The 21,438-nt window shown below is 37.5% G+C and overlaps 1 protein-coding gene and 1 long non-coding RNA gene across 2 annotated transcripts; one reads left to right on the forward strand and one right to left on the reverse strand.

The window, feature by feature from the left end:
• Nucleotides 1-1,497: 1,497 nt before the first annotated feature.
• Nucleotides 1,498-21,397, reverse strand: LOC113568867. Its single transcript, XR_004775354.1, has 6 exons — nt 20,073-21,397; nt 19,025-19,172; nt 17,642-17,744; nt 4,355-4,438; nt 2,101-2,194; nt 1,498-1,590 (listed from the first exon to the last, which is right to left on the reverse strand). It is a non-coding gene; the product is annotated as an uncharacterized LOC113568867 (long non-coding RNA).
• Nucleotides 6,958-18,346, forward strand: LOC113568865 (myosin heavy chain, fast skeletal muscle). Its single transcript, XM_035520210.1, has 39 exons — nt 6,958-7,173; nt 7,478-7,621; nt 7,706-7,862; nt 8,045-8,072; nt 8,155-8,266; nt 8,344-8,436; nt 8,548-8,611; nt 8,869-8,967; nt 9,058-9,161; nt 9,246-9,384; nt 9,480-9,598; nt 9,682-9,831; nt 9,926-10,096; nt 10,524-10,830; nt 11,166-11,233; nt 11,356-11,443; nt 11,516-11,633; nt 11,716-11,839; nt 12,321-12,457; nt 12,573-12,828; nt 12,913-13,155; nt 13,248-13,424; nt 13,533-13,678; nt 13,783-13,873; nt 13,959-14,348; nt 14,581-14,707; nt 14,786-14,904; nt 15,014-15,210; nt 15,317-15,500; nt 15,576-15,741; nt 15,844-15,968; nt 16,050-16,358; nt 16,435-16,638; nt 16,726-16,851; nt 16,936-17,106; nt 17,208-17,312; nt 17,393-17,488; nt 17,621-17,752; nt 17,911-18,346. The coding sequence occupies exons 1-39, from the start codon at nt 6,973-6,975 to the stop codon at nt 17,929-17,931; spliced, it is 5,808 nt and encodes a 1,935-aa protein (XP_035376103.1). The 5' UTR covers nt 6,958-6,972; the 3' UTR covers nt 17,932-18,346.
• Nucleotides 21,398-21,438: the final 41 nt, after the last annotated feature.

A 21,438-nucleotide genomic window follows, 5' to 3' on the forward strand; every position in this document is an offset into this window, starting at 1 on the left:
CAGAGGAACTGAAGAAAGAGCAAGACACCAGTGCTCATCTGGAGAGGATGAAGAAGAACCTTGAGGTCACAGTCAAAGATCTGCAGCACCGTCTGGATGAGGCTGAGAGTCTTGCCATGAAGGGTGGAAAGAAGCAGCTCCAGAAACTGGAATCTAGAGTAGGTTGCACTCTTTATAAAAAGAATGTTAAAAGGCTCTTTTGTTTAATTATTTGGTTGTACTATAGTCAAATTTTTACTGGAGTCTTTAGTATGTTTTGTTCATTATACATATGAAAAACAAAGAACCATCAATTTATTAATTCAAATCTTATTATTATGTATGAAATAATCATAGGTCCATGAGCTGGAGGCTGAGGTTGAGGCTGAGCAGAGACGCAGTGCTGAAGCTGTTAAAGGAGTGCGCAAATATGAAAGGAGAGTAAAGGAGCTGACCTACCAGGTACAGCATATGCTTAGTAACAAGCAGGTAGCATTAAGAATAATTCAAAACCTGAAACAGTGGCAACATTTTGCAGACTGAAGAGGACAAGAAGAATGTGACAAGACTGCAGGATCTTGTGGACAAGCTGCAGCTGAAAGTGAAGGTCTACAAGAGACAGGCTGAGGAAGCTGTAAGTTTACCACTGGGTAAAAGGCACTGTGTATTTAGTACATGCATGGCATTACACTTAATGTTTCCTTGTTAATAAGCAATATCTGCAGTTTTTTTTATTCCATATTTGTAAGATGGCTCCAACCCGGGTCAGATAGGTGATGGCAGCAACAGCTTACTGGGTGAGCAACCACGCTCTAATGATGGTGGGCCTGTGTGCGAAACAGTTAGTTTGTAGAACCGGTAAAACAAGAAAAGTAAGTAACCAAAGGTGGGGTGTGAACCCCAGCTGCTTTGTTGCACGGGGGACAAATATCCACGAGACTGCGGCAGCTATAAAACTACCTGCGCAAATATATCGCCGTTCAAAGGAACGGAGGACAATAAAACTAGAGGGAAAAAAACTAAACACCACGCCGAGTGTCTGAAAATGGAGAACCAAGGATGCCACGGGAAGAATGGCAGCCCCAATGCCCTGGGGAAACCAAACTTCCCAAACAAAACCAGAAAACACGGAGGAACCGTAATGGCTAAGGGGAGCCTTGGGAGAGAGACAGATTTGAGGAGGAAAACTGGAGAGGGGAGGGGACGTGTAAAAACACGAACACCCTCGCAGCACAGAAATGAAATTTAGCATGAGGGCTCACAGCCCTCAATACCCAAAGTTACTGGCCAGGAGCTTGGCTCAGAACTTTGGCAAATACCCAACACTGAGTGACTGGGTCACTGGGCTTATATAGGTGTAGTCCAGCTGTTGGGCATTAAGCCTGATTAGTGGTGTGTCTGACTCGAGGCCTCCCTCTGGTGGCCAGAGGGGGCCTCGGCCTGGTACCGTCCCTTACAAAATTAAGCTATATTAACAGCAATAATTGGGGTGACAATTGTTTTTACCAGGAGGAGCAGGCCAACACTCACCTGTCCAGGTTCAGGAAGGTGCAGCATGAGATGGAGGAAGCTCAGGAGCGCGCTGACATCGCTGAGTCCCAGGTGAACAAGCTGAGAGCCAAGAGCAGAGATGTTGGAAAGGTAAATTCCATTCAGTTAAAAAAAAATATTCAAACTGAAGAATTTGAACTGACCCTGTGTATTTGTAAACTATGGTTATATGATAGGGATGTCTTAATTTCAAATAAGTTCTTGTGACAGATGTTTGTAGTTCTAACATTACTGCTTAGTAGCATAGCATATATTGGCACCCTCAAAACTGTTGCCATTTTTTAAATAAAAAGATTACTTATATAAATATTGTAAAGTGAAGAATAATAACAAATAACAAATCTTTTTTAGGGCACAGCTGAATAAAGGGTGAAGACCAAATGTGGCATCAACAACAATCATATAATTTACATTTCTTGTTGTTTGTCCTTATATAAAGTATGGTTCCACTAAACTTCAACTGGCCAAGTCAAATTTATTTATATAGTGCTTTTTAGAGTCCAAGCCCCCAGTGAGCAAGCCAATGGTGACAGTGGTGGGGCAAAACTCCCCAGAGCATGAGGAAGAAACCTTGAGAGGAGTCGAGACTCAAAGGGGAGCCCCTCCTCCTCTACATGGTACTCGGTTATTGCCAGGTGCCATTTCTTCTCATCAAGTTCTTTGTCTGAAAAGAAGCAGTTGAGGAACCATGCATTCAGATGTCAGATCCAGAAAAAGAAGGAGAAAATGAAGGATGTTTCAGTGTATGCTACATACAAGGTCATGTGGACACTTTAAGACAAACACAATCTTAATAAATAAATAGGTAAATAAATAAGACACAAAAATGAAATTATTTTTCCCTCTAATTGTATCCCATTTTAATCACCATGCCTATTCCCAAACACCAACTTCTTCCTTTCATACAACCATGTACAGTATGGAAGCATGTGCTCCTTCCAAGGAACATGACACCAAGCACCACATCTTTTCAAACTGCTGTTCATGTTGCAACAGAGGGGCCACACAACACATTTGGACGATAGTGCTACCTTCTCTTAGCAAGCACACACAGATGTCCACAATTAGCTAGAGTCACAGGGGCCCATTCAGAGAGCAGCACTAATTCCCTTGTACTCCCAGCCAGATGACTGTGGAATCAGCAGGGCTTGAACCAGCAAACTCACAATGACAGAGAGGGCACTTTTCCATTACACCACTCTCTCAGTAATGATGAATGTGACACTTGGCCACAAGTACATAATGGTTTTAAACCTTTTGTTCCAGATGGACAATCTTTTTATATTCTATACATTGTTTTGTGTCATTATAATGATCTTAAATATTATTTCAAAGATTGCAAATACATTTGCTCTAGAATTCATTAATGACAATAACAGAGTGGTATAAATAACAGTTGTACAAACTGATCCCACATCTGAAATGCACAACGCCCACACTCACTAACAACTGTTATCTCTCTTAGTTTTTATGATGAATACCTTCCATTTCTCTGTCTACACCTGTTTTAATTTATTTTTTTTAGCCTTCTGGTAGTGTCTGTTGTCAGCCAGAGGAGGATGGTGAGGTAATAAAAGAGTGTTAACAGGGAAAATAGGCCTAACAGTGCATTAGATATAATAATAATGTAAGGGAGTATAGAGATAAGGGAGTATAGAGATTCTTTGTCCTTTTAGAATGTTTTGTATACAGGGCAGAGGCCTCTGTAGAGAGTCAAAACAAATTGTCAAATTGTCAATGAGAATATAATATTGTAACAGTATAGTCTACACATCATAATGTTGTACACACTGCAATGCTAATACATAATCATTACAGAGAGTATGCATTTATTTATACCTCTTGGGTACCTAAGAAATTTTAAGAGGTGTGATAAAAATTTTAAGTAAAGTTTCAACAGTCTAGGACTGAGCTGCCAAACTATGCACTACGGAGTACCAACCCCTCTAATCTAGGCTAACATCAGAATCCCCAAGAGCACTGCTGTGTTGGTTGCTATATTTGTGTTTATTCCTAATGAGAACATAACTTCCATACTATCAGTTTTACATTACAGTGTATAACATCCAAGAGCATATGCCAAAAGAATATTTTCATTGTGGAAGCAAATTCTATAGTGTATGATAGGTAATAAATCTGCCTACGTGTTTGCCATACTAATTTGATCCCCTGCTGACCAAAGCTAGAGCCACAAGCCTAGTCTGCAACAAAACACCAGTGACATTAGTGTGCTTCTCCACATCTGATCCTGTTTCCTCTTTACTGCCAAGGCCATTAAATAGAACACATGTCCTTCAGGCCTTAATATCACTTTACAATGGTCATACACTATGGAAGTATTTTCCTTGGAGACAGCATATCACAGTCTTCAGGAAGCTGTGATGACAGAGATATCATAATGTTGAATCCTTTAACTCATAAACAGCAACAAATACATGGGCCCCATATTGACACAGATTGAAAGCATCTTGGCAAAATGAGCAAAAACAACTTTTTCTAGAAGCCTCCCCAGTTAACAGTGCCATCACTGTGGACTATAATACTGCTGGCAAGTTTGACAAACTATACCAGAAATTAGTAAACTTTCTGTTGAAGAGGAATATAAACTACACTAAATACACTGTTATTATAGAAACAACACAGTACCACTGCTAAGCAGAGTCCAAAAGTATCCAGCCAGTTGGCTTTCTGGGGTTACAACTGAGTTTTGATGAGTTGAAGGATTGCTAACACAAATTGTGCAATCCAACAGATTGCTGAACAGGGCTGTTTGTAAAAAATAAATGGTTGAAATAAAGGGGATGAGTCACATACCAACACTCACCTGTCCAGATGCAGCAATATGCTTTGGGTTACCATTCTAAGAAAGCATGTTGACATTGTTGAGCCATGTCAAGACAGCCAAGATCTGTAAAAGTGAGAAGGTTATGCAAAATTATTTTTTGACCAAACGCATCTCCTAACTTGTTTTTTTCAAGAAATTATACTGTTTCTATACAAGATCAAAATCAAAATCAAGGAATTGTTGAAATGTAAAGATGAAAAAAGGAAGAATTAATTAAATGAACAAAGAAGAATGAATTAGAGGTAATACATCAACACCATACCATCCAGTTTTAAGCCAAACCTCCACTGTTTTGTACAATTACATACCAAATATAAAACAAAAGTATCTAAGGTCAAAAGAAAATTTTTATTTCACCTGTTGACTTAAAAGACAGCATTATATCACACCTACATAAGTCACGTCACTAAAATAAACAGCTGGAGGATTAATAGCTGCAGAGTGCAGAAGATCGACTTTCACACATCCAAATATTAAGCCAGGCATTACTGAACGACATTTACAATAAAGCTTTTTCAAATTCAGGTTTTTACATTTAAACTACATTTAAACTCCAGTTTTTACATTTAAACTACCATGTAGTTTAACTACTTTAAACTACATGGTTATCAAACTGCAAATGAAAAATTAAACATTATACAACAGCATTAGTTAGCATGAAAAGAGGTATAATGCATCCACAGTACATATAATGCAACTGTACAAATTCAACATCAAGAGTGACTTACATCAGAAACTGCCCTTTTCAAACATTTGGAAAACTCTTTTGGCTAAACTCTTTTATACTGCCTTCACAAGTAGACTAAAATTCTTGTCCCATGAGTACTTGGCAGGGATGGGTTCTAAATTTTCACTAATTCCTAATATGAAGCTTATACTATGATATTGTGTTTCAGAGGCTCAAATTCTGACTCTAAATTATCACTGCTGACCGCAAGTATCGCATTGACTGAATGTCAGTATGTCAAATGCATATTATCTTTAATTTAGAAATACAATTTAAAATCTTTTACTAGTAATAAATCTTTAGTTTCATTTATTTATACTCTGCATGCCAAAACATGGAGCACTCAGCTGAGATAGCCTTGTTAGTGTGTCAGTTGGGTTAGTTTATTTTGGCTTTTGCTTATGTAAATTCATATACCTAAGAACCTTGAAGAAAAATGTACTTCAATAATTTTGTAGCTGGTACAAAATTATTTTGTAGCTGGTACAAAAAAAATGCAGTGAAATGTAAGGCAGCTGCTCCAAAGACTGTGCGAGAGGCAGATAAAAACAATATTTTTGTAAATACAAGTAAAAGTTAAATAATTTTAAAAATAGGAATAGAATAATAATAATAAAAAAAAGGTAAAGAAACGTATATACAATTTAGACAAGTCAAATATAAAAGTAGGGGTATAGGGGATGGGTTGGGGGGGAATATTGAAGAATATTAATGATACAAATAGTACAAGTGAAGTTAAAGTGACCAAGTGTTCTGTCTAAGTGTCTAGCTCAAGTGTCTTAGTGGAGTCCTGCATGTGTGCAAGTATGGATATGTGCTGTGTGTGTGTGTGTGTGTGTGTGTGTGTGTGTGAGTGTGTGTATGTATTTGAGTGCCTTGCAGTACATGTGCAGATATGGCTTGTGCACTTGTGTTTGTTTTGAAATAAGGGATTTTGAGTTAGCCCTTTTGTGTCAGTTTGGCTTGATGACTGTTGTTTTTCACAAACAACAACAATAGAAAACATCGCTACAATCGCAAGGCTGAAGTGACCCTGCAAAAGACCATCACACATCTTTCCCAAATATAATCTAGAATATCTTTTCATTAAATCAAAGACTCATCACTTTAAGGTTGCCATTCATATACACTTAATATTAAATATCCATTTAACCAGAAACTATCACATATTGGGATATTAATAAACAACTTATATTTAGAATGTATATATTATCTGTTTACTATAAAACTCTGATCAATCACACATAATAACAAATTAAAATAACTGTGTTTGATTTGTTCACTTTAGGACTATAAGTGATTATGCTACAGAACACCTTTACTACATAGTATATGTTACATGAGAACGTTGAGATGATTGCCAGTTAAGGAAAATATACATCAAGCAAGAATCCAGGACCAAACATAGCTCTATACTTCTGCTGAGTGAACATTTGCCATCCTATATAAGAGGCTTCCCCAAGCACTACCACTACCCCAGGCACCCTGCAAAGGTGAGGGAGTTGCAGTTTCTTAATTGCTGATTATACTGTTCAAAATCCCTGGGTAATGTTAATTATCTTTTTACTTGAATTGAATTTCCACACAACATTGAAACTGTTTTTCTTTTTTCCCTTTTCAGTATTCACAACCTTCCAAGGCTTTCTGCCTGTCAGTTTCCAAATTTGGGAGCTAATAAGGTAAGGATTTACAAATAACATTGCATTCAGGAAAATTATATTTAGTGTTTTCATTAAAAATTTTATTTTTACTTTAAAGTTCTCTCTCTATGTAAGGATCCAGTGAAAAGCACCAGAATGCAGACATGTACAGTTCAGGACATGATACAGAATAACAAGTAAATGATTTGACTCCACAGTAAAATCTCACCATGGGGGATGGAGAAATGGAGTGCTTTGGCCCAGCGGCCGTTTACCTCCGGAAGACAGAAAAGGAGAGGATTGAGGCCCAGAACAAACCTTTTGATGCTAAAACAGCATATTTTGTGTCTGAGCCCAAGGAGATGTACCTCAAGGGGACACTAAAGAGTAAAGAGGGGGGTAAAGCCACTGTTGACACACTGTGTGGCAAAGTAAGTGAAAGACCACTCATTATAGTCTACTTAAACCTTTTTTCTCAGTTTTGACATATTTACTTTAAAGATACTTATGGCATGATACTTGTTTCATATCAAAATGTTGAAAATTTATTTGCTATTTACTTTTTATATTTTAATTTACTTTATATATATATATATATATATATATATATATATATATATATATATATATATATATGGTCAAATGAAATGTAAATATAAAATTAATATTCTGTTAGGAATATAAATGTGCATGTAATGTATTCTTGTAAGTATTTTAATCAATATACTTTCACAGACCATCACAGTGAAGGAAGATGAAGTCTTTCCCATGAATCCCCCAAAGTTTGACAAAATAGAGGACATGGCCATGATGACCCATCTCAACGAACCTTGTGTGCTGTATAACCTCAAAGAGCGTTACGCAGCATGGATGATCTACGTAGGTTTAACGTAGAGTAACTGAAGTACATTTATAAATAGTAGGTTTTATCATTACAACTAAATAGAAATATTTTTCTTCTAGACCTACTCAGGGTTGTTCTGCGTCACTGTGAACCCCTACAAGTGGCTCCCAGTATATGATGCAGTCGTTGTCGCTGGATACAGAGGGAAAAAGAGAATTGAAGCCCCGCCCCACATCTTCTCCATCTCTGATAACGCCTATCAGTTCATGCTTACGGGTAGGATACTGTTCAGTAGCTTTGCAGAAGAACAGAATTCATGTTTTTTGACATTGTTTCTGATATATACAAGAACATATACTACTTGAGTAAATTTTTGGTTAATCTCAGATAGTGAAAAAACATTTCTCTGTATTAACTGAATGCTGTATTACATTTAAAAATTCTCACTATTTCTATAGATCGTGAAAACCAGTCTGTCCTTATCACGTAAGTGTTGACTGACTATAAGGTTTTCTATAGACTTCTTTGTATAGACTTACGTATTCTAAAGGACTTATTCTATCCCCAGTGGAGAATCTGGTGCAGGAAAAACTGTGAACACAAAACGTGTCATCCAGTACTTTGCAATGGTTGGAATGACTGCACAGAAGAAGGCAGAGCCTGCTGCTGGCAAAATGCAGGTAACTGAATTGGTAAAGTGTACAAAGCATTAAGAAGCGATCAGAGTCCACTCGGTAACAATCGCTTGTGTCTCTAGGGGTCGCTGGAGGACCAAATTGTTGCAGCCAACCCCCTGCTGGAAGCTTATGGTAATGCCAAGACTGTGAGGAATGACAACTCCTCTCGTTTCGTAAGTACATAAGAGCGGTGTCCAAAATTTTAATGGAGTGTAACTAAAAACAAAAACAGGTAAGATCAAAAATATATAAATATGAATATAAAACATCTTTTGAATTTCCAGGGTAAATTCATCAGAATTCATTTTGGACAAACTGGCAAGCTGGCATCAGCTGATATTGAAACCTGTAAGTTTCAGTGATTATGAGTGCATTCTTTTATATCGTTATATCAAATATGGGTTTATCTAACATGGGCATGAAAAAGGAAGTCTGCATGGGAAATAAATGTAAAACTTACGATAACACGATTAAACAGATAACCATACAGAAAACTCACAGCACTGCATATTGTACAGCCACAATCTTTTCAATAATGCTGTTGTGAAGTTATAAGGTTACTCCTTAAAATTCTATGGTAAAATTGAATATAAATATATCACCAGATTTACTGGAGAAGTCAAGAGTCACATTCCAGCTGTCTGCTGAGAGGAGCTACCACATCTTCTACCAACTCATGACTGGACACAAGCCTGAGCTGCTTGGTATGAACTTTAATTCCTATTCACTATGATTTTTCAGGCACTGTTTACATTGACACTTATATCTAAATATTATTTTTCCTATCCACACAGAGGCGCTGCTCATCACCACCAACCCCTATGACTATCCTATGATCAGCCAGGGTGAAATTACAGTTAAGAGCATCAATGATGTGGAAGAATTTATTGCCACAGATGTAAGTACAGCTTCATAGATCTTAAGTGACCACTTAAAAAATGCAGCATCTTCATTTGTCCTTCTTCTTCTCTTTACTACACAGACTGCTATTGACATTTTGGGCTTCACTGCTGATGAGAAAACAGGCATCTACAAGCTGACGGGAGCTGTGATACATCATGGCAACATGAAGTTCAAGCAGAAGCAGAGAGAGGAGCAGGCTGAGCCTGATGGCACAGAGGGTACATACGATTATCACCAATTTATTTCATCCTATAGAAGTAACATACATAGTCTTCAGTTTTCATGAATAACTCTAACACTTTTTACAATTCAGTGGCTGATAAAATCGCCTACCTCTTGGGCCTGAACTCAGCTGACATGCTGAAAGCCTTGTGCTACCCCAGAGTGAAAGTGGGAAATGAGTTTGTGACCAAAGGCCAGACTGTACCACAGGTAATGTGATATAAGCCAACAGAGGAGATAAATAAGGTTTTAATAACCTACAGCCATCAAATGTCTATGTATACATTTTCCAGGTCAATAACTCTGTCAGCGCTCTTTGCAAGTCTGTCTATGAGAAAATGTTCTTGTGGATGGTCATCCGAATCAATGAGATGTTGGACACAAAACAGCAAAGGCAGTTCTTCATTGGTGTGCTGGACATCGCTGGATTTGAGATCTTTGATGTAAATATTTGTTGAGTCTACAATGTTTGCCTTACACAGTATAACATAAGTCAGTACTTAGAATATTAATGTTAACATTAATATTTTAAAACAGTTCAACAGCCTGGAGCAGCTCTGCATTAACTTCACAAATGAGAAACTGCAGCAGTTCTTCAACCACCACATGTTTGTGCTGGAACAAGAGGAGTACAAGAAAGAAGGAATTGAGTGGGAGTTCATTGACTTTGGTATGGACCTGGCTGCCTGCATTGAGCTTATTGAGAAGGTAAATGGTTTAGAGATTAATTAGACCAACTTAAATCCAGCATGTACAATGAACAGACGTAGATGAAGGATATACTATGACAGCAGTCCCATGAGAAAATTCATACTGGAGAATCCTGTGATTTTACACTTATTATACTTATAGTTTCGTATGTAAGTCTACTCTAACAATAATGACATGAATAATAATGGAAAATTATAGTTCTATTTGCTTCTAGAGACTCTGGCCCAAAATACAGAAAAGTGGCTGATGCAACAAATTCCTTTAATAGTGAATAATGACATTTAACATATTAGAAAGGCACTCCAGCATTGTATGGTCAGTGGTCAGATCAGGTCATGGTCAGTGCTTCAGAACAATTCCTAGTTAATGCAACAACCATTTATCGAAGTAGTAATGCAGTGATTTCAAAATCTGTCACCAACAGCCAATGGGCATCTTCTCCATCCTTGAAGAGGAGTGCATGTTCCCAAAGGCTACAGACACATCCTTTAAGAACAAGTTGTATGACCAGCATCTTGGCAAATGTAATGCTTTCCAAAAACCAAGACCTGCCAAGGGCAAGGCAGAGGCCCACTTCTCCCTGGTGCACTATGCCGGCACTGTGGACTACAACATTTCTGGCTGGCTGGACAAGAACAAGGACCCCCTGAATGAATCTGTTGTCCAGCTGTACCAGAAGGCAGCAAACAAACTCCTGAGTTTCCTGTATGCAGCTCATGCATCTGCTGAAGGTCAGTTAATCTCTAAACTTGTTCACTTCTTGTCAAAGTTAAGGGTTAATGTTAAAATGTGATCGCTGTAACTAGCATTAGGACCTTCAACACCATCATTTTAAGGACTCAAACACTTTCATTCAGACAAAATTAAGGACTTCTTGCACACATATTCTGCTGCCATCAGTCCAGTAAGAAAAGACGATGGCTAAACTGATAGTGTGAGAATTCTTTCAAGTGTTACAAGTATTATTACTCAGTATAATAAAAATCAATCTTAATAAAACTAATGATGTGAATTGAAAAGTAAAAGAAATATGAGCAAAACATAAAATTTGAATTCTACCAAACAGCTGAAGGTGGTGGTAAGAAGGGCAAGAAGAAGGGTGGTTCCTTCCAGACTGTGTCTGCTCTGTTCAGGGTAGGAACACGTTTATAGTGAAACATGTACATAAGAGGACCAACACTAAAATTGTAATTATAACAAAACATTACCAAAATATATTGTTTATCATATGTTGTCAACAATGTCAAACTCCACAGGAGAACTTGGGCAAGCTGATGACCAACTTAAGGAGCACACACCCTCATTTTGTGCGCTGCTTGATTCCAAATGAGAGCAAGACTCCAGGTATGTACTCTTATTATTTCTTGGAATTCTAAATCTACTACAAATATTGTAATATTGACCTGGCCCTTCTAGGTCTGATGGAGAATTTCCTGGTTATCCACCAGCTGAGATGTAATGGTGTGCTGGAAGGAATCAGAATCTGCAGAAAGGGATTCCCCAGCAGAATCCTCTATGGTGACTTCAAGCAAAGGTAATTTCTTTAGTGTTTAGTTTTAATATTATTATAAATTGACTGTGCTGCCGCAAAGACTAACATATCTATTTAAAAACAGGTACAAAGTCTTGAATGCTAGTGTCATCCCAGAGGGACAGTTCATTGACAACAAGAAAGCTTCAGAGAAACTCTTGGGCTCCATTGATGTGGACCACACCCAGTACAAGTTTGGACACACTAAGGTGCAAAATGAAATGATGAGATATTTTCATTATTATTACTATTACTTTTCAATGTGCTCAAGTGTTTCCATCCTTGCCTCTGAACTAAGTCTGTATGCTTACACTTTTTGAAAACATACTGATTCATATTTTTATTAACATAATTATTTATTCATAATGATTATGAGTAGTGCAGTCCCTTAGAAGTATACTTATTTTCAGATGCTCTCACTCTCAGTTAAAATCTTTGATACACTTTTATATGTTAATGTGCCTTCATCATAAGCACATCACAAAAGAAAATTGTTGCAGACAAGACTGAATCAGCAAGGACAAATGATAAGCAACAGCACCAGGTTTGGCATGATTCAATAACAGAAAGAGCTCTTTAGCACAAATATGAAGGCAAAGATTTCTTTTTAAATTTGCCATCAAACAAGCCTAAATGCCAGAAAAAAAACAAATGTCTTGTTGGAATTTAATTGTCCCCTTATTATCATAGGTGTTCTTCAAAGCTGGTCTGCTTGGTACCCTAGAGGAGATGCGAGATGAGAAACTGGCAAATCTAGTGACTATGACTCAAGCCTTGTGCCGCGGCTTCCTCATGAGGAGGGAGTTTGTCAAAATGATGGAGAGGAGGTATGTTTCTGTTTAAAGCAAAATAAACAAAACAGCATTTTAAATTTTAAAATTCACTGCAAAAAAATGAACATGAAAACTTGACGGTTCTGATCTGGGCTATTTTCAATTGTAGAGAGTCCATCTATTCTATCCAGTACAACATACGTTCATTCATGAATGTGAAACACTGGCCATGGATGAAGCTGTACTTCAAGATCAAGCCTCTTCTGAAGAGTGCAGAGACTGAGAAGGAAATGGCTGCCATGAAAGATAATTTTGAGAAGATGAAGGAAGATCTGGCAAAGGCACTGGCAAAGAAGAAAGAGCTTGAGGAGAAGATGGTGTCTCTTCTGCAGGAGAAAAATGACCTGCAACTGCAAGTGGCATCTGTAAGTGCTTAAAATACACAGTTCGACATGCCTTTGTAGACTCTACAGGAAAAAAGCCTTTAACAAATCCATTTAAAAAAACAGGAAACAGAAAACCTCTCTGATGCTGAGGAAAGGTGTGAGGGGCTCATCAAGAGCAAGATCCAGCTTGAGGCCAAACTCAAAGAGACAAATGAAAGACTGGAAGATGAGGAGGAAATCAATGCTGAGCTGACTGCCAAGAAGAGGAAACTGGAGGATGAGTGCTCTGAGCTGAAGAAGGACATTGATGATCTAGAACTCACCTTGGCTAAAGTGGAGAAGGAGAAACATGCCACTGAGAACAAGGTTTGTTTATTATATTACATGGTAATGTATTTGTCCCTTTTACAAAATTGCAGAGAATGACTATAACATTTGAAACATTTGATATTATACAGGTCAAGAATTTGACTGAAGAGATGACCTCTCAAGATGAAAGCATTGCCAAGCTCACTAAGGAGAAGAAAGCCCTTCAAGAGGCCCACCAGCAGACCCTTGATGATCTCCAGGCAGAGGAAGATAAAGTCAACACCCTGACTAAATCCAAGACCAAGCTTGAACAACAAGTGGATGATGTAAGTATTTGACAAAGACTATATTTATTTTATTTATTATGTTGCAGTGGTTTAACAGAGGTGTCCTGGTGTGATGTTCTCAAGTCCTCTGGTTTTCATAACATTTAGCTTGAAGGTTCACTGGAGCAAGAGAAGAAACTCCGTATGGACCTTGAGAGAGCTAAAAGGAAGCTTGAGGGTGACCTGAAATTGGCCCAGGAATCCATAATGGACCTGGAGAATGATAAACAGCAGTCTGATGAGAAGATCAAAAAGTATACATCACCTCTCATTACAAATGAAACAAAATCTATTTACTTGACTGCCTCTCAATAAAAAAAAAAATGATACTTTTGCATCAACTATTATTCTACCATAGGAAGGAATTTGAAGTAAGCCAACTTTTAAGCAAGATCGAGGATGAACAGTCTATGGGTGCACAGCTTCAGAAGAAGATAAAAGAACTCCAGGTGATTCATCATTGTAAAAAAAACTGGATTTAATTTACAGTCCTCTGAAATGAAAAGACCTCTAATCTGGAATTCTACCTTCCAGGCTCGAATTGAGGAGTTGGAGGAGGAAATTGAGGCTGAGCGTGCAGCTCGTGCTAAAGTTGAGAAGCAGAGAGCTGATCTCTCCAGGGAACTTGAAGAGATCAGTGAGAGGCTTGAGGAAGCTGGTGGTGCCACTTCTGCTCAGATTGAGATGAACAAGAAGCGTGAGGCTGAGTTCCAGAAGCTGCGTCGTGACCTGGAAGAGTCCACTCTGCAGCATGAAGCCACAGCTGCTGCCCTCCGCAAGAAACAAGCTGACAGTGTTGCTGAGCTTGGAGAGCAGATCGACAACCTTCAGCGGGTCAAACAGAAGCTGGAGAAGGAGAAGAGTGAATATAAAATGGAGATTGATGACCTCTCTAGTAACATGGAGGCTGTAGCCAAAGCCAAGGTATGTTTATTTCACATTAAGACAAAAATATAATTTGTTTAAAAAATAACTGGTCTTTATTTATGTTTAAGTTTTTTACTTGTTTACATCTCTGTCAAAGCCAGCTGTCTTAAAAATTATGCAAAGCATACCAAACAAAATACCTTTTTATTCTGGTCTAAATATTTACCAACTTAATTTAAAATACCAGTTTTGATGCCTGTATTTCATTATTATAAATGTATATTCCTAGGCAAATCTAGAGAAGATGTGTCGTACACTTGAGGACCAGCTGAGTGAACTCAAAACTAAAAATGATGAACATGTCCGTCAACTGAATGACATCAGTGCACAGAGAGCACGACTTCAGACTGAGAATGGTAAATAGGGACAAATCAACAAACAGGTCAAATGACTGTACTTTGCTTGACTTTTGTAACCTACAAAATGTCTTCAAGGTGAATTTAGCCGTCAGATGGAGGAGAAGGAAGCACTTGTTTCCCAGTTAACTAGGGGAAAACAAGCATATACACAGCAGATTGAAGAGCTCAAGAGACAAATTGAAGAAGAAGTCAAGGTAATATTTAAAATGCAGCATTGAGTGCAACTGAAATAAGCATGTTTTATACTCAGGCAGTAATCCATTAAAAAAAATAATTTCAGCAAGTATGAATGCTCAATTCTAGGCAAAGAATGCCCTTGCTCATGCTGTCCAATCATCTCGTCATGATTGTGACCTGCTCAGAGAGCAGTTTGAGGAAGAGCAGGAGGCCAAGGCTGAGCTGCAGCGTGGAATGTCCAAGGCCAACAGTGAGGTGGCTCAGTGGAGAACCAAATATGAGACCGATGCCATCCAGCGTACTGAGGAGCTTGAAGAGTCCAAGTAATTGAATTAAATTAATAGTAAACTACACCACAAAGTGCAAAACTGACCCAAAGATCAAACATTTTTAGAAAAGCATATCATAACATCAAGTCATTGTTCTTAGGAAAAAACTTGCTCAGCGTCTCCAAGATGCAGAAGAATCCATTGAAGCAGTGAATTCTAAATGTGCCTCTCTGGAGAAAACCAAGCAGAGACTACAGGGTGAAGTGGAAGACCTCATGATTGATGTTGAGAGAGCCAATGCATTAGCTGCCAACCTTGACAAAAAACAAAGGAACTTCGATAAGGTCTGGTATTGAAAATGATCTATAAAACATGAAACCATGAGTTGGCATAGAATCTAATTTCCTTCACATTTTCAGGTCTTGGCAGAATGGAAGCAGAAGTATGAGGAAGGCCAGGCTGAACTAGAAGGGGCTCAGAAAGAGGCTCGCGCTCTCAGTACTGAGGTTTTTAAGATGAAGAACTCGTACGAAGAAGCTCTGGACCATTTGGAGACCCTGAAGAGAGAGAACAAGAATCTCCAGCGTATGTTAAATAGATCTAAGCATACTTGTTTGAATAATTGAGAATACAGAAAAGCTGCATGAAATGAATACCATAAAAAATGCATTTTTATCTCCCCCTCAGAGGAGATTTCTGACCTGACTGAACAGATTGGGGAGACTGGAAAGACCATCCATGAGCTGGAGAAAGCAAAGAAGACAGTGGAGACTGAAAAATCAGAAATCCAGACTGCTCTTGAGGAAGCTGAGGTAACATTGTACACAAATTTACCATGTTTAAAGTTAACTTGGTCTTTAGTAAATGATTTAACATTTGACATCATTCTTCAGGGTACACTCGAACATGAAGAGTCCAAGATTCTTCGTGTACAGCTTGAGCTCAATCAGGTTAAGGGTGAGATTGACAGGAAACTCGCTGAGAAGGATGAAGAGATCGAACAGATCAAGAGGAACAGTCAGAGGGTGATTGAGTCCATGCAGAGCACCCTGGATTCTGAGGTCAGGAGCAGGAATGATGCCCTGAGAGTCAAGAAGAAGATGGAGGGAGACCTGAATGAGATGGAGATTCAGCTGAGCCATGCCAACCGCCAGGCTGCTGAGGCCCAGAAACAGCTCAGGAATGTCCAGGGACAGCTCAAGGTAGGACTACATTGGTTATTATTTTTAAGCTTATGTATCTTGGGGCATATAGTCACAGCAATTACTTTAATATAAGGATGCCCAACTGCACCTTGATGAGGCTGTCAGAGGACAGGAAGACATGAAGGAGCAGGTTGCCATGGTGGAGCGCAGGAATAACCTGATGCTGTCAGAGATCGAGGAGCTGAGAGCTGCACTGGAACAGACAGAGAGAGGTCGCAAAGTGGCTGAACAGGAGTTGGTTGATACCAGTGAGCGTGTGGCATTACTGCACTCTCAGGTTAGTTATTTTAGCTTTTAACTTTGGATTTGCTCTGACAGTGATAGGTGAACAATCATAATGTTATTTTTATGTTCCCTTTCACAGAATACCAGTCTAATCAACACCAAAAAGAAGCTTGAGGCTGACCTGGTGCAGATTCAAGGTGAGGTGGATGACACAGTCCAGGAGGCAAGAAATGCTGAGGATAAGGCCAAAAAAGCTATTACTGATGTGAGTGAATATCTCTTCAGATTTTGTACCAGTGTAGTTTAAAGTTAAATGAGAACTAAACTCGTAATATGACTCATGCACTAGGCTGCCATGATGGCAGAGGAGCTGAAGAAAGAGCAGGACACCAGTGCTCATCTGGAGAGGATGAAGAAGAACCTTGAGGTCACAGTCAAAGATCTGCAGCACCGTCTGGATGAGGCTGAGAGTCTTGCCATGAAGGGTGGAAAGAAGCAGCTTCAGAAACTGGAATCTAGAGTATTTTGAATTCAGTCTAATTAGTATGAATACAGAACTACCAAATTTGAATAAAAGAGTGTTTTGTTTATTAATTCCAAATTGAAATTTATATCTTGTAGGTGCGTGAGTTGGAGGCTGAGGTTGAAGCTGAGCAGAGACGCAGTGCTGATGCTGTTAAAGGAGTGCGCAAATATGAAAGGAGAGTAAAAGAGCTGACCTACCAGGTACAGTATGAACTCAGTAATATAGAGACCAATTTTACTTACAAATCAAATAAAATCTAAATCAAAGCCAATCCCTGCAGACTGAGGAGGACAAGAAGAATGTGACAAGACTGCAGGATCTTGTTGACAAGCTGCAACTGAAAGTGAAGGCCTACAAGAGACAGGCTGAGGAAGCTGTAAGTTTACCACTGGGTAACACGCACAATGCATTTGGTATATGCACAGCATTATACTTAATTTGCACCCTGTTAATATGAATCAATATTTTACACTAACTCTAACTGGGGTCATGATTGATTCTTTACCAGGAGGAGCAGGCCAACACTCACCTGTCCAGGTTCAGGAAGGTGCAGCATGAGATGGAGGAAGCTCAGGAGCGTGCTGACATCGCTGAGTCCCAGGTCAACAAGCTGAGAGCCAAGAGCAGAGACACTGGAAAGGTAAATTCCATTTAGTCAAAGAAATGTGCCCAACAGTAGGTTTTTAATAAACAATAATAACAGATATAATAGACAGAAATAAATGACTCAAATAATATGTAAGTTTTAAAATTGAACTTTGCTAAGCTATACTAAACTAATTTATATGTCAATTTTAGGGCAAGGAGATGGCTGAATAAAAGACGAATACCTCATGGGACACCAGCAATCAGCGATATTTATTTCTTGTTAAATTTCCATGCACATTCAATAAAAAAAATCTGCAAATATTCTCAAGATTTTTTTACACCTGGTCAAAGTAAAAACTATAGTAATTCAGATTGACATTCACAATGCTGAAGTGTTTACATATTAAACTTTATGTTTTAGGATCTCACCAACATTCAGGTATATTTATTGAGAGGGACATTTGACTGTTCATTAAAGCTGTATGAATGCTATATGTAAACCTCTAATAACAAACAGAAAACTGATAAACAGGCCATTTCACAAAAGTTCTCCTAATTTATGAATGGATAAGAACAATATGCCCAGGGCAGTGGTATCAAGGTGGTTAAGGTACTTGACTTGTATTTGCATGGTTGCTGGTTCAAGCTCCAACACTGCCAAGTTACCACTGTTGGGCCCCTGAGCAAGGCCCTTAACCCTCATGTTGTACTCAGTCATAATTGTAAGTCACTTTAGATAAAAGTGTCAGCTACATGCTGTAAGTGCAATAATGGGATGGTTAAAAGAAAGGGAAAAAAACCACAACCTTACTCTAGTACTTATTCCATAAGGAAGGCACTCTCATTCCAAGAAGAGTAGGGCTGGGTCTCTCAAATTTATTTATGATGCAAATACACATGGCAACAAAACATACAATTCAGATCAGTACACAGGTGCATGGATAACCTGTTTATTAATAAAACTAACTCAGTAAAGGCAAAGACCCAAACACTTGCTAACAAAACAACAAGGATTGCAGGGGTAAAAGAATATTGATATATATGGCCATGTTATTCTCATAAATTGATCCAATCAAGTACACTAACTGTATACACAGAAGACTATAAAAGCCACATGCACAGTCATTTGCTGGAAACAAATAACAACATCAAAAGTGGTTAAGGCTGATGTCACTGAAGTGCACAAATTCAAAATGAAAATGAAGGAAATGAACTACCAGGTAAAACAAAAACCCATCAATAGGTGGAGTAAATGAGTGGTTCTACTAAATACATTAAGTACAGAAATTGTCTTATTTTATCAAAGAAACAGGCCAGCTCTCACCTTCACAGAAAGGTTTTTTGGTTACCAATCCAAGAGAGTATACTGACAATACTGAGTCCATGTGAAGAGAACCAAAAGCTGTGAAATTGAGGTGATTCCAAGTTACGTTTTGACACACCTCTCAACTTGTACATTTCCACCTAAATACCTGAAACACAAGATCCAAAACAAAAACAGAATAGTTGATATTATACTCCTCTACACTTCTTAAACAATAACAATGAAGAATAAATTAGTGAAAATGCAGCAACAATGATCTTATATAACTTACTTGCGATCATATGCATATCCACTAAACTTACACTGTTTTAAACAACATCTTAACAACACAGAAGCAACCGTGTGCAACATGAACCATGAAATCTTATATGGCAGTGCTATATCACACCACCATCTAAAAAATTAAGTTGTATGGCTCTAAAAATAAACAGGATGAGTGCCCAAGGATCTTATAGCTGCAGAATGCATTAGAAGCCTTTCAAACATGCAGACATTATGACAGGAATTTATCATGTTCATTTGTATCCCAGTGAGTCATCATCAAGCTATTTCAGTCTCGCTGATATCTGCACACCCATATTTCACTACAAATTCCAAACAAAAATCTTAAATCGCAGTTGTATGATGTAAAATTATTAAATGATAAAAACGTTTTGGTTAAAAAAGAAAAAAATAGACAAAAGGGTTTTATATAAAAATACATGTTCTTTTGACTTGAACACACAAAAATCAATAAGTATAATATTACAATATAGTACAATATAAATGTAATAAGTTGAATATTAAAAATGTACATTACAAGATATGGCTAAAAGAGCCTATATTAACTAAGCATTTGGAAGAGTTATTTCAAAGCTGCCTCAGTTATCAACATGCAATTTTCAGCCGAAGCCAATATCATACATCATGCCACAGTCTTAGTTACAGTAAAAAGTGGTATGTTGCATTCACAATAATATAAACTGAAATGTCTAAGGTTAATCTAAAAAAAAACAATAATTATGGGAAAAAATGTTATTTTATGGTTTAAAATTGAAGAGAGACTTACTTTAGAGACTGCCCTTTATAAATGTGTGGAAAACCCTTTGGGGACCTGGATAAACTCTTTTATACTGCCTTCATAAGTGGACTAAAAGCCTTGACCCCTGAGAGACAGCTTCTATATTTGCACTGATTCCTAATAAGAATATTATGCTGTGATATTGTGTTTCAATTTCAATTTATGAATCTAGAATATGGCAGGCATTGCCATCTCAGTTTTTATTGCATCTGCCAAAGCATATTACTTTTCATTTTGAAATACAGTTTAGAAACTGGCACTAGGAATAAATCAATGGTTTTATTTTCATTTGATTCTCTGCTTGCATTCTGCTCAGCTGGACTTATCACTATTTTGGTAGCATTAGTCTAGGTTTCAGGTTTTGTATATATGTAAATTAATTAACTTGATTAGGAAATTAAAACCCTGTAATTAAAATGATGTATCTGTGGGCATCTCAGATAAGAGAGCAGATGACATAAATGATGTATTATATGCTGCTTCTAGTTTAATTGTTTAAGTTTTAAAAAGATGAATTCGACCTGGTATTTTTTTTATAGCATTTTAGAAAGGATATTTGATATTTACACTTTGATTCCCAAAAGGCCTGGGTTTGTTTCTTGTCAAAAAATAGAACATAAATTAAACATAAATGAAATTAATCATTTGGATTGAAAAGGTATAGAATGAAAAAATTGCAATGAACATGTAACAAAACACTAATAACATGTTCTACAAATTTAATTTAGTTTTTTAAGTGCCACAACACTTTCAAAAAAATACTTTTCTTATGAATTTAGGATCACTTGCAGAGGAAATAATCTTATAAATTATATTAAGTGAATTACCCATTAAATCATTTAGCTGCCACACATTTAGGGTTGGATTCAAATATTGAAATATTCAATCATTTTCATTGTAAAAAATCCCCAAAAGCCATAAATGTATTTAAAAATTAATTGAAAAGAACTAAAGAAATTCTTTAAGAGATATAATACTATTTGAAGAATATTGTGTTACATTTTGTTTTGAAATATCTCAACTGTTTTGGTTAGAAGTTTAATTAATCAGCTACTGCAGTGACCAAGCTATAAGAAAACTAAATTTCATAGAATGTGATATGATACATGAGCACATTGTGATGATTTCCAATTAGGGATACTTAGAGCAAGAATCCATTACCAAACATAGCTTGATACTTTTGCTGAGTAAACAGTAATGTAAGAGTAACAGCTATATAAGAGGCTTCCCCAAGCACTAGGACTACGCAGAGCGCCTTGCAAGGTGAGTGAATTTTGGTGTAGTTGTTGCTGATTAAAATTATGTTTTATATTATTTATATTTATATACTATATTCAGAGTTCTTCAATGAGGC

Source organism: Electrophorus electricus, chromosome 20 (genome assembly GCF_013358815.1).
Source record: "Electrophorus electricus isolate fEleEle1 chromosome 20, fEleEle1.pri, whole genome shotgun sequence".
Lineage (NCBI taxonomy): Eukaryota > Metazoa > Chordata > Actinopteri > Gymnotiformes > Gymnotidae > Electrophorus > Electrophorus electricus.

Excerpts from the sequence above, each read along its gene's own strand:
- LOC113568865 (XM_035520210.1), top strand. The coding sequence starts at position 6,973 with ATGGGGGATGGAGAAATGGAGTGCTTTGGCCCAGCGGCCGTTTACCTC. Across the intron at positions 14,708-14,785 it reads ACGACTTCAGACTGAGAATG|GTGAATTTAGCCGTCAGATG; the intron begins GTAAATAGGGAC and ends AATGTCTTCAAG. Across the intron at positions 15,742-15,843 it reads AGAGAACAAGAATCTCCAGC|AGGAGATTTCTGACCTGACT; the intron begins GTATGTTAAATA and ends TCTCCCCCTCAG.